Consider the following 12751-nt stretch of genomic DNA (forward strand, 5'->3'; position numbering starts at 1 on the left):
GCAACGGATCGCAACCCTCAGTGTCGCGCCCGTACCGGACCGGGACCGGCCACGGGATCGCAACCCTCGGTGTTGCTCCCGCCCCTCGCTCAGCCAGTGAGCGGCCGGTCTGTATGTGGGATCCGAACCCTCGGCGGGAGTGCCGCCGCGCTCCCAAGCGGCGCACTGTAGGAGTGCGCCACCGGGCTGGCCCCACTGCTAGTCATTTTTTAAAACAACTTTTGTTGGATGTAATAAACATACCATATAAATCGCCCATTTAAAATGTACAATTTAGGGGCCGGCCCGGTGGCGCACTGCTGTAGTGCGCCACTTGGGAAGCGTGGTGGCGCTCCCGCCGAGGGTTCGGATCCCACGTACAGACCGGCCGCTCACTGGCTGAGCGAGGGGCGGGAGCAACACCGAGGGTTGCGATCCCGTGGCCGGTCCCGGTCCGGTACGGGCGCGACACTGAGGGTTGCGATCCGTTGCCGGTCACGAAAAAAGACAAAAAGGAAAAAAAAAAATGTACAATTTAGTAGTTATATTCACAGGGTTGTACAACCATCACCACAATCTAATTTTATAACATTTTCATCCCCTCTAAAAGAAAACCCATTCCCTTTTTTTTTTTTTTTCGGTATCTGTAGTCTTTTGTTTTATTTTAAGAGTTCATCTGTATTTTCTTCTGTAGCAAACATAAAAGGTATCTGTCTATTTGGTCAGATTTATGTATTCTTTAGTGATTGAAGCATTAAACAATGATATATTTACTCCCAATCTTAAATATTGTATTCATTATATTTGAGATTGTTTCACTTTCTCATGGGGAAAAAGAAACTCAAGCATGAACCTTTACATTACCCACCTGCTAGTCCTGCAACACAATTTTTTTTTTTTTTTTTTTTTTTTTTTTTTTTTTTTCTTTTTGTCTTTTTCCGTGTCTGACAACGGATCGCAACCCTCAGTGTTGCCCCCGTACCGGGCCGGGGACTGGCAACGGGATTTCAACCCTCGGTGTTGCTCCTGCGCCTCGCTCAGCCAGTGAGCGGGAACCGGTCTGTATGTGGGATCCGAACCCTCGGTGGGAGCGCCGCCGCGCTTCCCAAGCGGCGCACTATCCAGTGCGCCACTGGGCCGGCCCCTGCAACACAATTTTAATTAAAAAGTCTTACTGATACTTGAAAAATTTCTATGATGTGGTCAGAGAGATATGAACAAGAGTGATTGTAAAGTGGCCAGTCCTGTACGTCAGAAGTTATGATCTTTGATGCATTAGTCAATCTGTTTCAAGATCTGATTTATATTATTTTCTAGCTCTTCTGGTTTATTGCTGGGCAGCTGATACACAGTTTTGTCCTTGTAGTATGCTATGGCTTCTTCATAAAGAACTTGAAAAATCACACACTGAATATTGTCTTTTAGTTTCTTCTCACTGTGACCCCTTGTTTCAAGTCTTTTGTATAAAACACTATTATCTGTTCTCAGCACAAAAACTATAAAACCAGCATTCAAGGAAGAAATCACAACCATGGTAATCAATAATAACTCTACCTTTTCTCATTTGGTTATCTGATTCATCAGCTACTCTATCTTCATCTAAAATCAGACAGTCATATTCTTTATCATGGCCCTTATACACTGCCCTTCTTAAGCTAAATCTCCCACATTAACATATTTCACTCCTGATCTCGATGCAAGTTCTTTGCCTAGTTTGGTTTTTCCAACTCCTGGTGTACCTGGCCCACTGTCTAGCCCCTCCTGGCCGTGTGCCCTAACCAGTGAGCAGGTTGTTAGGAAGCAACATGGTCCTCAGAATGATGGTCCCCATCCCCATTAACATTTACCTTCATTCTCCTCTGTCATCCTCTCCCTCCTAGCCCTAAGCAACTGCTATTTTTTTTCTATTGATTTATTTATTCTAGACACTTTATATAAATGGAGTCATACAATATATACCACAGTTATTTTTGCATTGTCTGTATTTTATGTTCATATGAAAATAATGGTTTGCAATTTTGATCCCAGTTCCTATCCTGATAAATACTATATATGCATATGTAGTAGATCCTGTCTCAATGAAGTCGAATTGGAAAATAGGTAATGGTTGCCTCCTTTCTTCTCAGTTACTTATTTTGATTCCATACTTGGTTTCCAATTTAGTGTATAACCCAAAAGTTGAACCACAATAGCAGTTATGTATTCAAAAATTGTATATATTTAATGTACAATTTACCTTGTAATACAGTGTTTTAATTAACCATAAGAACTTTTTTGTTTACAGTATATTCAACAGAACATAAGAGCAGATTGCTCCAATATTGACAAAATTCTTGAACCTCCTGAAGGCCAAGATGAAGGTGTATGGAAGTATGAACATTTAAGGTAGGTCCTTACATCAAAATAGTAATAGTACGTCTACTAGTAAAAATAAGCTTTAGTATTAATGATAATTATTAACATAAATAAAATTTACTATGTAACTGCAGACCAAAAAGCCAGATTCTAAAGATTTTGTGTTTTCAGTGTTATGAGTTTCTTGATTTTGTTTTTCACTGGTTGTTTCTAGATCAAGTTGTGCTATATAGTCACTTGTTTTGAAAGGTCATTTCAGAGCTGTTAACTTGGGCCTGCGCATGCACCTTTCTACATTTATGGATTTGGGCTTTATTGTCTTTTTACATGGTTTTCCTTAACCATTATTTCCTTAATACATTATTTTCATTTCCCCACTCATGAATAACTTTCTTTTTAGAGGATCACCCCTAGGCCTTGGCCAGGCTTGGTATTTGATTTTTGGTACTGCAAACTTCTAGTCTTCCCTTTGGTGAATAGAGATTAATTGTAATTCTGAAGTAAGGAGTTTGGGTGCTTTGATGATGAGTGAATAGGTAGAGTGAACTTTAGAAGCAGCTGTATCCTGAAGTTACTAGGCGTTTCTTGAAGTTAGAAACTTTCCAGTATAAATGGGAGCTGGGATGAGTTGACAGATTAAACATAGAGAATGCAGTATTAGTATATGTTCTTTGGGGCTCATATTTTTTTGAGTTGATTTTTAGATAATAAGTGGAGTAGAAATATGACTTTTCCTGAATAAATTGGCCACATTTTCTGGGATGAGTGCCTCAACTTGTAGACAGGCACTTTTTTGTTTTTGACTTCTTGTTGCTGCATGTTTGTTTAGTTATTGCTGAGACATAATGTCTTATCATACAGTTTAACAATTTTAGGATGCTAAGACATCTTTATACCCTTTGCCAGTTTCTTGGAGAAATCATGTGACTGTTTGATTTAATTTTTTAAATACGTCTTAATGCACAATATTTGAAAGTATGAGTCTGTAGATATTTTCTTATTCTTATAACCCAAGTTAGAGAGTGTTTAGTATATTATATTCTTTGCCTTATTTTATCACTTTTTTTTTTTTTTTTTTGGTAGCTGTCTGGTACAGGGATTGAACCTCGGACCTTGGTGTTATCAGCACCATGCTCTAACCAACTGGGCTAACATGCCAGCCCTTTGTCTTATTTTAATCAGCCTTGTGAAAATACTTATCGTTTGTTATTAATGATGAAAATAAGCAAGAATTTTTTTTTTTTTTACCACAAGCATAATTTCTAACAAGTGAGGGCTGATTTTAGTGTATTTTAGATCTAAGAAAACATTTTTCTCCCTATTTAACTTATGCTATGAAATATGTATTATACAAAACATATAAAGGCTTTATATGAAACTTTATGTAAAATCTTTCTCATGCATATCCCATTTGTTCTGGTACTATTATTTTTACTTTTGTCATATTTTTCTATTAGCTACTTTTCTTATTTATGTATTATAATCACATACAAGGGTACTTCAAAAAGTTTGTAGGAAAATGGAGTTGAAAGATAACACGAATCTTTCCATGAACTTTTGAAGACCCATCATATATATTCTTTTGTCTCTTTATCATATTGTGTACATCTTTATAGTTGATTAAGACAAGTTGCACTGGCTGACCAGTTTGCTCAGTTAGTTAGAGTGCAGTGTTGATAACACCAAGGTCGAGGATTTGGCTCCCTGTACTAGACAGGTGCCAAAAAAAAAAAAAGTTTCATAAGTAGTGTTTTTATTTTTATTTATTTTTATTTTTTATTTTTTTCTGAGACTGGCTGCACCGCACTCAGCCAGTGAGCACACCAGTGGCCATCCCTATATAGGATCCGAACCTGCGGAGGGAGTGCTGCTGTGCTCTGAGTGCAGCAATCTCCTGAGTGCACCACGGGCTCGGCCCTGTATTTTTATTTTTTGCATGTGCTTGATGTTATTGATTTGAGGCTGTATACTTGCCATTATTGATTTATGCGGTTATATATTATGATGTTAATTTGAATTTGGTCATGACTTCAGTTAAATCTCCCATTAGCTCATACTGAATCTTTGTGGTTAGGAAAAAGTGCCCAGGTTGCATGGCTTGGTGACTGGTATGTAGGCTGAGTTTCAGCTCTGGTTTGTTTCTTCAGCTGAATAACCATGTGTTAGCCTGTTTTGGATTAACTTGAAAATGTTAGGTTTGCACTGTCTGCTACAGATTATACTCACAACACTTTTGAATCAGTTACCTTAATTTTGCTGTTGGCTGTAAGAAGGTTGGACTAGGTAAGAAATTTGCTTATCACCATTCTTTATTACCTCTTAGCGGAAAATAACTCACACACTCATAACATGCAGCCTACTGATACGGAGTAGTGGAGGGTGATGTGGTGATTCAGAAATAGTGTTATTTTTGTAATCTAAGAATATTATTATTAGGTATCAGGAAAGGAAATATAGTTACTGGTAACTGAAAATTTCACCCTTGTCTTTTTGTTTTCTTCTATTATAATGTCCCTAAAATAAATAAGTAAATAAATAAATATAGTTTTTCTTTTAGCAAGTTTGTTTCATATATGTCCCATTTTTCTTTTTCTTGGGAGGTGGGGGGACTCTTTTTTATCTTCTAATTATGTAGGTTTTAGCTTTGCATTTTGGGGGAACTAAAGTGTTTTCATTTGTTTGATGGGGAAACAGAATAGTGATTTATCTAACTTGATACAGTGAACTAAATATTACTAAGTAAGCTTTTTAGAGGGAACATATTCGGTATTTTGACAGCTATAAAACAAATTATCTTTGTGACATAGAAGATTGTCTTCTTATATAAAATAACAAATTTGTCTAAAACTGATGGCCTGGCCTCAGTGTCATGTAATTTCCTCCATTCTTCATTTATTAAAAAATATCTATTGAGTTCTTACTGTGTTTCAGGCATTGTTCTAAGTTTTATAATTCTTTTTTTTTTTTTTAAAGATGACCGGTAAGGGGATCTTAACCCTTGGCTTGGGGTTGTCAGCACCATGCTCAGCCAGTGAGCAAACCGGCCCTCCCTATATGGGATCCAAACCCGGGGCCTTGGTGTTATCAGCACTACACTCTCCCGAGTGAGCCACAGGCCGGCCCCTAAGTTTTATAATTCTTTTTTTTTTTTTAAAGATGACCGGGAAGGGGATCTTAACCCTTGGCTTGGGGTTGTCAGCACCATGCTCAGCCAGTGAGCAAACCGGCCCTCCCTATATGGGATCCAAACCCGGGGCCTTGGTGTTATCAGCACTACACTCTCCCGAGTGAGCCACAGGCCGGCCCCTAAGTTTTATAATTCTTAGTTTGTCAGTTTTAGAAGGAAATTATATCATGGAAAAATGCCTAAGATCTATTAAGTGATAAAAGCAAATTAGAAAATTGTGTATGATAGATCCCTTAATCTGTGCATAGAAAAAATTTGCATGTAAACAGTAGTTTTTGTCGTTTGGGAGGAGGAAGTGGAATTATGGAGGACTTTCATTTTCTACCTTATATATTTGGTGATGTTTGAAGTTTTTTGTACTCAAGACAAAACTTAGAAAATATGAATGAGTATAAAACATCTTTTTTATGTGTATCTGTTTGTGAATAGATATATACACACATAATTTTTTATATAACTGGAATCTTACAGTGAATATAGACAAAAATCCTTTGTATGTGTATGTGTACCAACATTTTACTACCTTCCAATTGCTAACGATTTAGAATATTTCAGAAATGTTCTCATATGTACGTATAGTTTATGTGAACGTCTTTGTACATAGATTTGCATGCAGTTCTGATTATTTCATTACAATAGATTCTTAGGAGAATGATTTAGTTAGAAAATATACACTTCTTAAGGGTCTTGGTATATGTTTCCAAGGTACTTCCCAGAAAAATTGTACCAATTTCCAGTATGAGTGATTCCAATATGAGTGAATTCTGTTATTGAACATTATTAGGGCATTGGTTTTTGATTTGTAATGTGTAGGTCTTTGGAAGAAATGCCATTGTCAGTTCAGGTGGTGGCAATAATGATGATGAGGGAAGAAGGTCGGCACTGATGGGATTGTCTTTTTACTGTTAATGTTCTAAAAATCACCATGGAGAATAGATGTGACTTTTCCCTTATATATTTGTATTTTCAGGCAGTTCTGCCTTGAGCTAAATGGACTTGCTGTCAAACTTCAGGTAATATTTTCTTTAAGTTAAAGCTGTAATTGAAAGTTCTGGTAGTTTTCTCTGTTTTTGTAAATTAATGTGATTACAAAGACTTATCCAAAATTTCTAATTATTTTCTTTTAGAATTTTACATGGAAATGTAGTAATCCACATGATAAATTTTTTCATTATTATATTATCTATTAAGAAATATAATTATTTTTAACAGAGTGAATGCCATCCAGATACTTGTACTCAAATGACAGCAACTGAACAATGGATTTTTCTTTGTGCAGCTCATAAAACGCCAAAAGAGGTGAGGATTTATGAAATAGAATGACTAATAAAAGCATCATAACCTAAATCCCTCCAAGACAATGGTAGACAAGTTTTTAGGGTTTTTAGTTCATTTTATTTTGCCATTTGGTTTAGAGTTCCTTGCTGCAAGGTTATTACCACAGAACTGTCTTAGGATTTCTTATGATTAGTATCATTTTTTATAGTTGGCAATTGCATAGGCTAAAATTCACTTTATGATTCACTGGCTATCACAAAATAACATCTGTCACATTGTAGTGATATCCTGTGTAGTGGTTGAGATATACCTGTTTAGATTTTTGTTCAGTCATGATTTCTTTTGATAGGAAGAACTGTTGATTATTCATTAATGCCTAGTTTATTAAGCAGAAATGTTATTTTTGAGCTTTTTATATTAATTTTGTTTTTCTCCTTATTTAGTTTTTGTCAAGGTGAGAGTATAAGCAGTAGGTATTGTTTATTGTACTTTTTTCTTATTTTAAATAATTCCTTTATATCATCTGATACCCAGGACACTTTTCCTTAGTTGTCTCAAAAATGTCCTTTACAACTGGTTTGTTTAAACTATTCATTGCATTTCCCTTCAGTCTGCATTCCCTTTTAATCTGTAGTAATTATTTTTACTTGACACTGACTCATTGGGGATATTGGGTTATGCCAGTTCTGTAGAATTATAAATCTTCAAATGGTCATTATGTTTACAGACCTCTAAGGCTTGAAGACAAGTGGCCCTCTAGATGCAAAATCAATATATGCTGTTCTTTTGTTTGAAAAATGTAAATGTCCAAAATAAGGAGTATCTGGTATCTATATAAGCAAATAGTACTTATTTGGAATACCTGTTTCATTCAAGGTGTTAAATTTTTTGTGTTAATAAATCGAAACAGTATTAAGATTGTGTATCAAGCCTACATCTGGGAAAATCATCATAGTTGTTTCGCTGATAATTCACTGAAGTTTGCTAATTAGTATAGAGAATGATGTGATAATTGTGATTAGGAAACTGAACCAAGAAGGTTATTTTGTTTTGGCAGAGAGTAAAGATGTATTATTCTCACTTTAGAGTGGAATGATATCCAGTTAGTGATGTATTGTAAATCTTAAAAATACTGTCATTCTCGCATGTACTTTTTTCTTGCTTAATATCAAATGTAAGATGGGATAATTATCAGGATTAGGACCTGTAAAGGAGTCTTAGAATTGCGACGTTGTTTGCTGAAATTCAGCTCTATTGAGTTGGCCATATGTCAAGGGAGGATGATAGTAGGATTTCCAAGGGGTGGTTATATGGAATGGAGTTACTGTAAAAATGCAAACAAAAGAAAAACTTGAAGGGATACTTTCTGAACTCTTTTGGAATAACTGCACAGTCAGGAAGCTGTAGGAGCTGACAGACCAGGAGCAAAGAAAATTGCTCATTGATTAAAAGCACTGGGTAGATTCTGAAGTGGAAGAGACAGGATACTCAGCACCAGTAATGATTTATTCACTATCCTTGAGAATTAAAGAGAGGTATTACAGCAAGTAGAGTTAATTATACAAGTAATGATCGTAGGTGACAAAGATCATAATTTGTTATTATCTAGAAGTTCTTTCAGCCATGTGCACATTGTGATCACTAGCAATAACATTATGATTGTATATTTGGCAAAAATATAATTATAAAAGTTTGTGAACATATTTTTATTAGTCTGTTTCTGTTGCTTATAACAAAATACACGGAACTGCATGATTTGTAAGAAAACAAAATTTATTGCATATAGTTTTGGAGGGTGGGAAGTCCAAGATCCAGGGAACACATTTGGTGAATGCCTTGGTGGTGGCAACAGTGACCCAGGGGTCTCACATGCTGGAGCAGAGAGAGAGAGAGAGTTCCTCATGCACTCGCCTTTTAAAGCCCTCAAACACGGACCATGACCACCATTTTTAATCCATTTATTATTCATGGTCCTCAGAATCTAATCACCTCTTCAAAGCCCCACCTTTCAATTTTCATGATAGGATTTCCTACCCTCTTAACAGTCACAGTGGGGATCAAGCTACTAATACATAAAACTTGGGGGACACAGTCCATATCAGTATTGCATACTATTTTGTAAACTGCTATTTTTCACCAACCTTTTGCTGTCATGATTGGTGGAGAGTAGGAATGGTTACCTGACAATTAATTTGGGGAAGGTGGAGGGGAAGCAACTAAAACAAGGTAAAACTCTTCCCTCAACTACCCACACCCCCCAGGGGCAAAAAAAAACCCCTGCCAGAAACCAATTAAAAGTTTAAAGCTACACTGTCTGATACAGTAGCTATGGAGCCTTGAAAGGTAGGTAGTCCACATTGAGATGTGCTGTAAGTGCATATTACATACTGGACTTCAAAGAGTTAGTACAAAAAGATAGTGTAAAATACCTCATTGAGGGACAACTGGATAGCTACATACAAAAGAATGAAGTTAAGTCCCTACCTCACAATGTGCACAAAAATTAGTTCAAAATGGGTCAAAGGCTTAAATGTAAAAGCTAGGATTTTTAGGAAAAAATGTAGGTATAAATCTTCATGACCTTGGAATAGGCAATGATTTCTTAGATATAAACCAAAAGCTAAAACAATAAAAGAAAATATAGGTAAATAGGATTTCATCAAAATTGAAAATTTTTGTGCTTCAGAGGACACTGTCAAGAAAGTTAAAAGAAAACCCACAGAATGGGAGGAAATGTTTTTGGAAGTCATATCCAAAAAGTAAGGGTCTGGTGTCCAGAATACATGAAGAACTATTACAACTCAACAATTAAGCGACGAGTAACTCAATTTAAAAATGAGAAACAAAACTAAACAAAACAAAAAACAACAAAGGATTTGAATAGATATTTTTCCAAAGAAAATACAGAAATGGCCGATAAGCACATGAAAGATGCTCAACATCATTTGTCATTAGGTAAATGTAGATCAAAACCACAATGAGAATGGATTAACAAAATGTGGTATATACATATACATATAATGGAATATTATACAGCCATGAAATGGAATGAATACATGATACAACATTGATGAACCTTTGAAATCCAGTGTGTATTGTGCTGAGTGAAATAAGGTAGACATAAAAGGATGGATATTATATGATTCTACTTATGTGAAATACCTAGAGTGGACAAATTGATAGAGACAGAAAGTAGTTAGAGGTTGCCAGGCAGTGGAGGGAATGGGGAGTTAGTGCTAAATGGTTACAGAGTTTCTGTTTGGGATGATGAAGAAGTTTTGGCTGGGGCTTGCTGGTTAGCTCAATTGGTTAGATTGTAACCTTATAACACCAAGGTGACAGGTTCAGATACCCTTAACGGCCAGCTGCCAAAAAAAAAGTAAATAAGTTTTGGTTGGAAACAGTGGTGATGGTTGCATAGCAGTATGAATGTAATTAATGTCACTGAATTGTATATTTAAAAATGGTTACAATGGCAAATTTTATGTTATATACATTTTATCACAATTTTTAAAAATGTAACAAAAACCCCAAAACCCACAATGACATATGCTTCACACTCACTGTATTAGCTAAAATATAAATGATAGACGGGAACAATTAATGGCTAGGATGTGAACCGGAAACCTCATGCATTGCTGATGGGATTATAAAATGCTGTAGCTACTTTGAAAAACAGTTTGGAAATTCTTCAAAATGATGAGCATAGAGTTACCATATGACCCAGCAATTCCACTCGTACTTATATACCCAAAAGAAATGAAAACATGTTTGCACAAGACTCATACGTGAATGTCTACAGTTGCAATATTTATGATAACCAAAAAATGGAAACAACCAAATGGTTATCAACTCATGAATGGATAAACAAATGTTATATGTATACAATGGAATGTTATTCAGCCATAAAAAGGAATGAAATCTATAAAGAGAGAAACATACATTATAGCATTTTGTATATATTAAAAACATTAAAGACTAGAAAAGTTTTTTTTTTTTTTGTCTTTTTTCGTGCCCGGCAACGGATCGCAACCCTCAGTGTCGCGCCCGTACCGGACCGGGATCGGCAACGGGATCGCAACCCTCGGTGTTGCCCCTGCTCCTCGCTCAGCCAGTGAGCAGCCGGTCTGTATGTGGGATCCGAACCCTCGGCGGGAGCGCCACCGCGCTTCCCAAGCGGCGCACTGTAGCAGTGCGCCACCGGGCCGGCCCCTAGAAAAGTTTTTGAAGTACTCATTCATTCTATACCACAGGTGAGTCTTGAAAACATAAGTGAAAGAAGCCAGACACAAAATGATTCCGTTTTTATGAAATATGAAACAGAAGGTAGATTAGTTGTTGTTTAGGGATAGGGGTAGGATGGAATGGGAAGTGATTGCTAATTGGTTCAGGGTTTCTTTTTAGTGTGATGAAAGTGTTCTGGAATGTAGTGGTGATGATTGCACAATTTGTGAATATACTAAAAATTACTGTTTTTTTTAAAGAGTAAATTATAGGGCGTATACATTGTATCTTAATTTAAAAAGACAAAAGATAGCCTATTAATATTTTATATCAGTTGCATGTTGAAATGGTAATATGTCGGATATAGTGGGTTAAATAAAATATATTATTAAAATTAATTTAGAAAATTTAAAATTAAATTTGTGACTTGCATTATACTCAGGCAACGCTCAATGATGGGGATATATTCTGAGAAATGAGTCATTATGGTCATTGTGTGAACATCATAGCTTACACAAATCCAGATGGTATAATCTACTACACACCTCTAGCTACATTATAATCTTACGGAACTACTGTTGTATATGCTGTCTGTCGCTGACTGAAACGTGGTGCAGCACATGACTGTCTTCCTATTGGATGGTTCTGATTTAAAGGTTGTAAAACTGTCCCATGGTGTACTCAAAATGACTGTTAGGAGAAACACAGTGATTTGGAATATTTGTTTTTGGCCAAATCACCTGTAATCAGATATCTACAGAAAGATAATTTGTTCAATAAATATTGTTCATGTGCTGTTTTAGGCAATGAGTCCACTAACCATAAATTCCTATGGATGTATAGTTAGAAAAATACTTTTTTGTTGTTGCTTAGATAATCTTTATGTATTTGTCATGGCACTATTTGAAGCCGCATTTAGTAGTTATTAATCTGCATTTCTCAATTACCAGCTTCAGTCTTAACACTTGAAAGCTATTTTGATTACTGGATAGAGCTAGAGTCATTGTTATTCCTTTCTCTAGTTCTTTTTTCCATCTGTTGACTCCATGTCATTCCTAATCCTTCTTCCCTTGATGCTTCTCCCTGTCTGCCCTCAGGAGGACCAGATGAGAATTACTTTTGCAGTTTTATTTTTCCTTTAATAAGTTTACTGATTTGCCATGAGATAATAGATTTCATTGTTTCTGATAAATGGAATAGGATAAGACAGGCTAATTAAAATATAAAGAAACTTAGAAATTTCATGTTAAAATTCAAAGGAGGTTCAAGGAGAAAGTTCTTTAGAGAGCTGCTAGATTAGTAGTAGGGTGCCAGGGACATAGAAAGGAATGTTTTTAGGCTGAAAGAAGGCTGTGATCCCTGGAGATATTTGTGAAGGGAAGGAGGCTTCTGGGCTGCTTGGCGAAGTAAAAATCAGTAGACTAGGAATTGGTATATCTGAGGTATTGTTTTTGAGTCCTTCTACCTAACTGTATGATCTTACATAAGTCATTGAGCATTCAAAGCCTCAGTTTCCTAATTTATAAAGTAAGAGGGTTGGATTAGATAATCAGGAGTTCTTCCCACCTCTAAATGTTGGTTTCTTCTAGGTACAATGTTGGGAGTAAAAATGGTTCATGTATCTTCCAGCAGCCTGACATTATAGTTCATGGGGATAATAAAGCCTTATTTATTGTTGTAACATTGTATTTTACAGTCATTCTGAAATTGTGAGGGAATTTTTTTTTT

The 12751-nt window shown here is 36.0% G+C and overlaps 1 protein-coding gene and 1 pseudogene across 2 annotated transcripts in view; one reads left to right on the forward strand and one right to left on the reverse strand.

Moving 5' to 3' along the window:
* Positions 1 to 12751, forward strand: part of LOC103587115 (MOB-like protein phocein) — a 38181-nt gene that overhangs the window by 23220 nt on the left and 2210 nt on the right. For both annotated transcript variants that reach the window (XM_008568530.1, XM_008568529.1), the window contains 3 exons: positions 2264 to 2364; positions 6492 to 6534; positions 6734 to 6820. In XM_008568530.1, the coding sequence (XP_008566752.1) occupies positions 2264 to 2364; positions 6492 to 6534; positions 6734 to 6820 (231 nt within the window). The remainder of the gene's footprint in view (positions 1 to 2263; positions 2365 to 6491; positions 6535 to 6733; positions 6821 to 12751) is intronic.
* LOC103587117 lies at positions 1231 to 1786 on the reverse strand (annotated as a pseudogene).

The sequence above is a fragment of the Galeopterus variegatus genome, unplaced genomic scaffold, assembly GCF_000696425.1.
Source record: "Galeopterus variegatus unplaced genomic scaffold, G_variegatus-3.0.2 Scaffold420, whole genome shotgun sequence".
Taxonomy (NCBI): domain Eukaryota; kingdom Metazoa; phylum Chordata; class Mammalia; order Dermoptera; family Cynocephalidae; genus Galeopterus; species Galeopterus variegatus.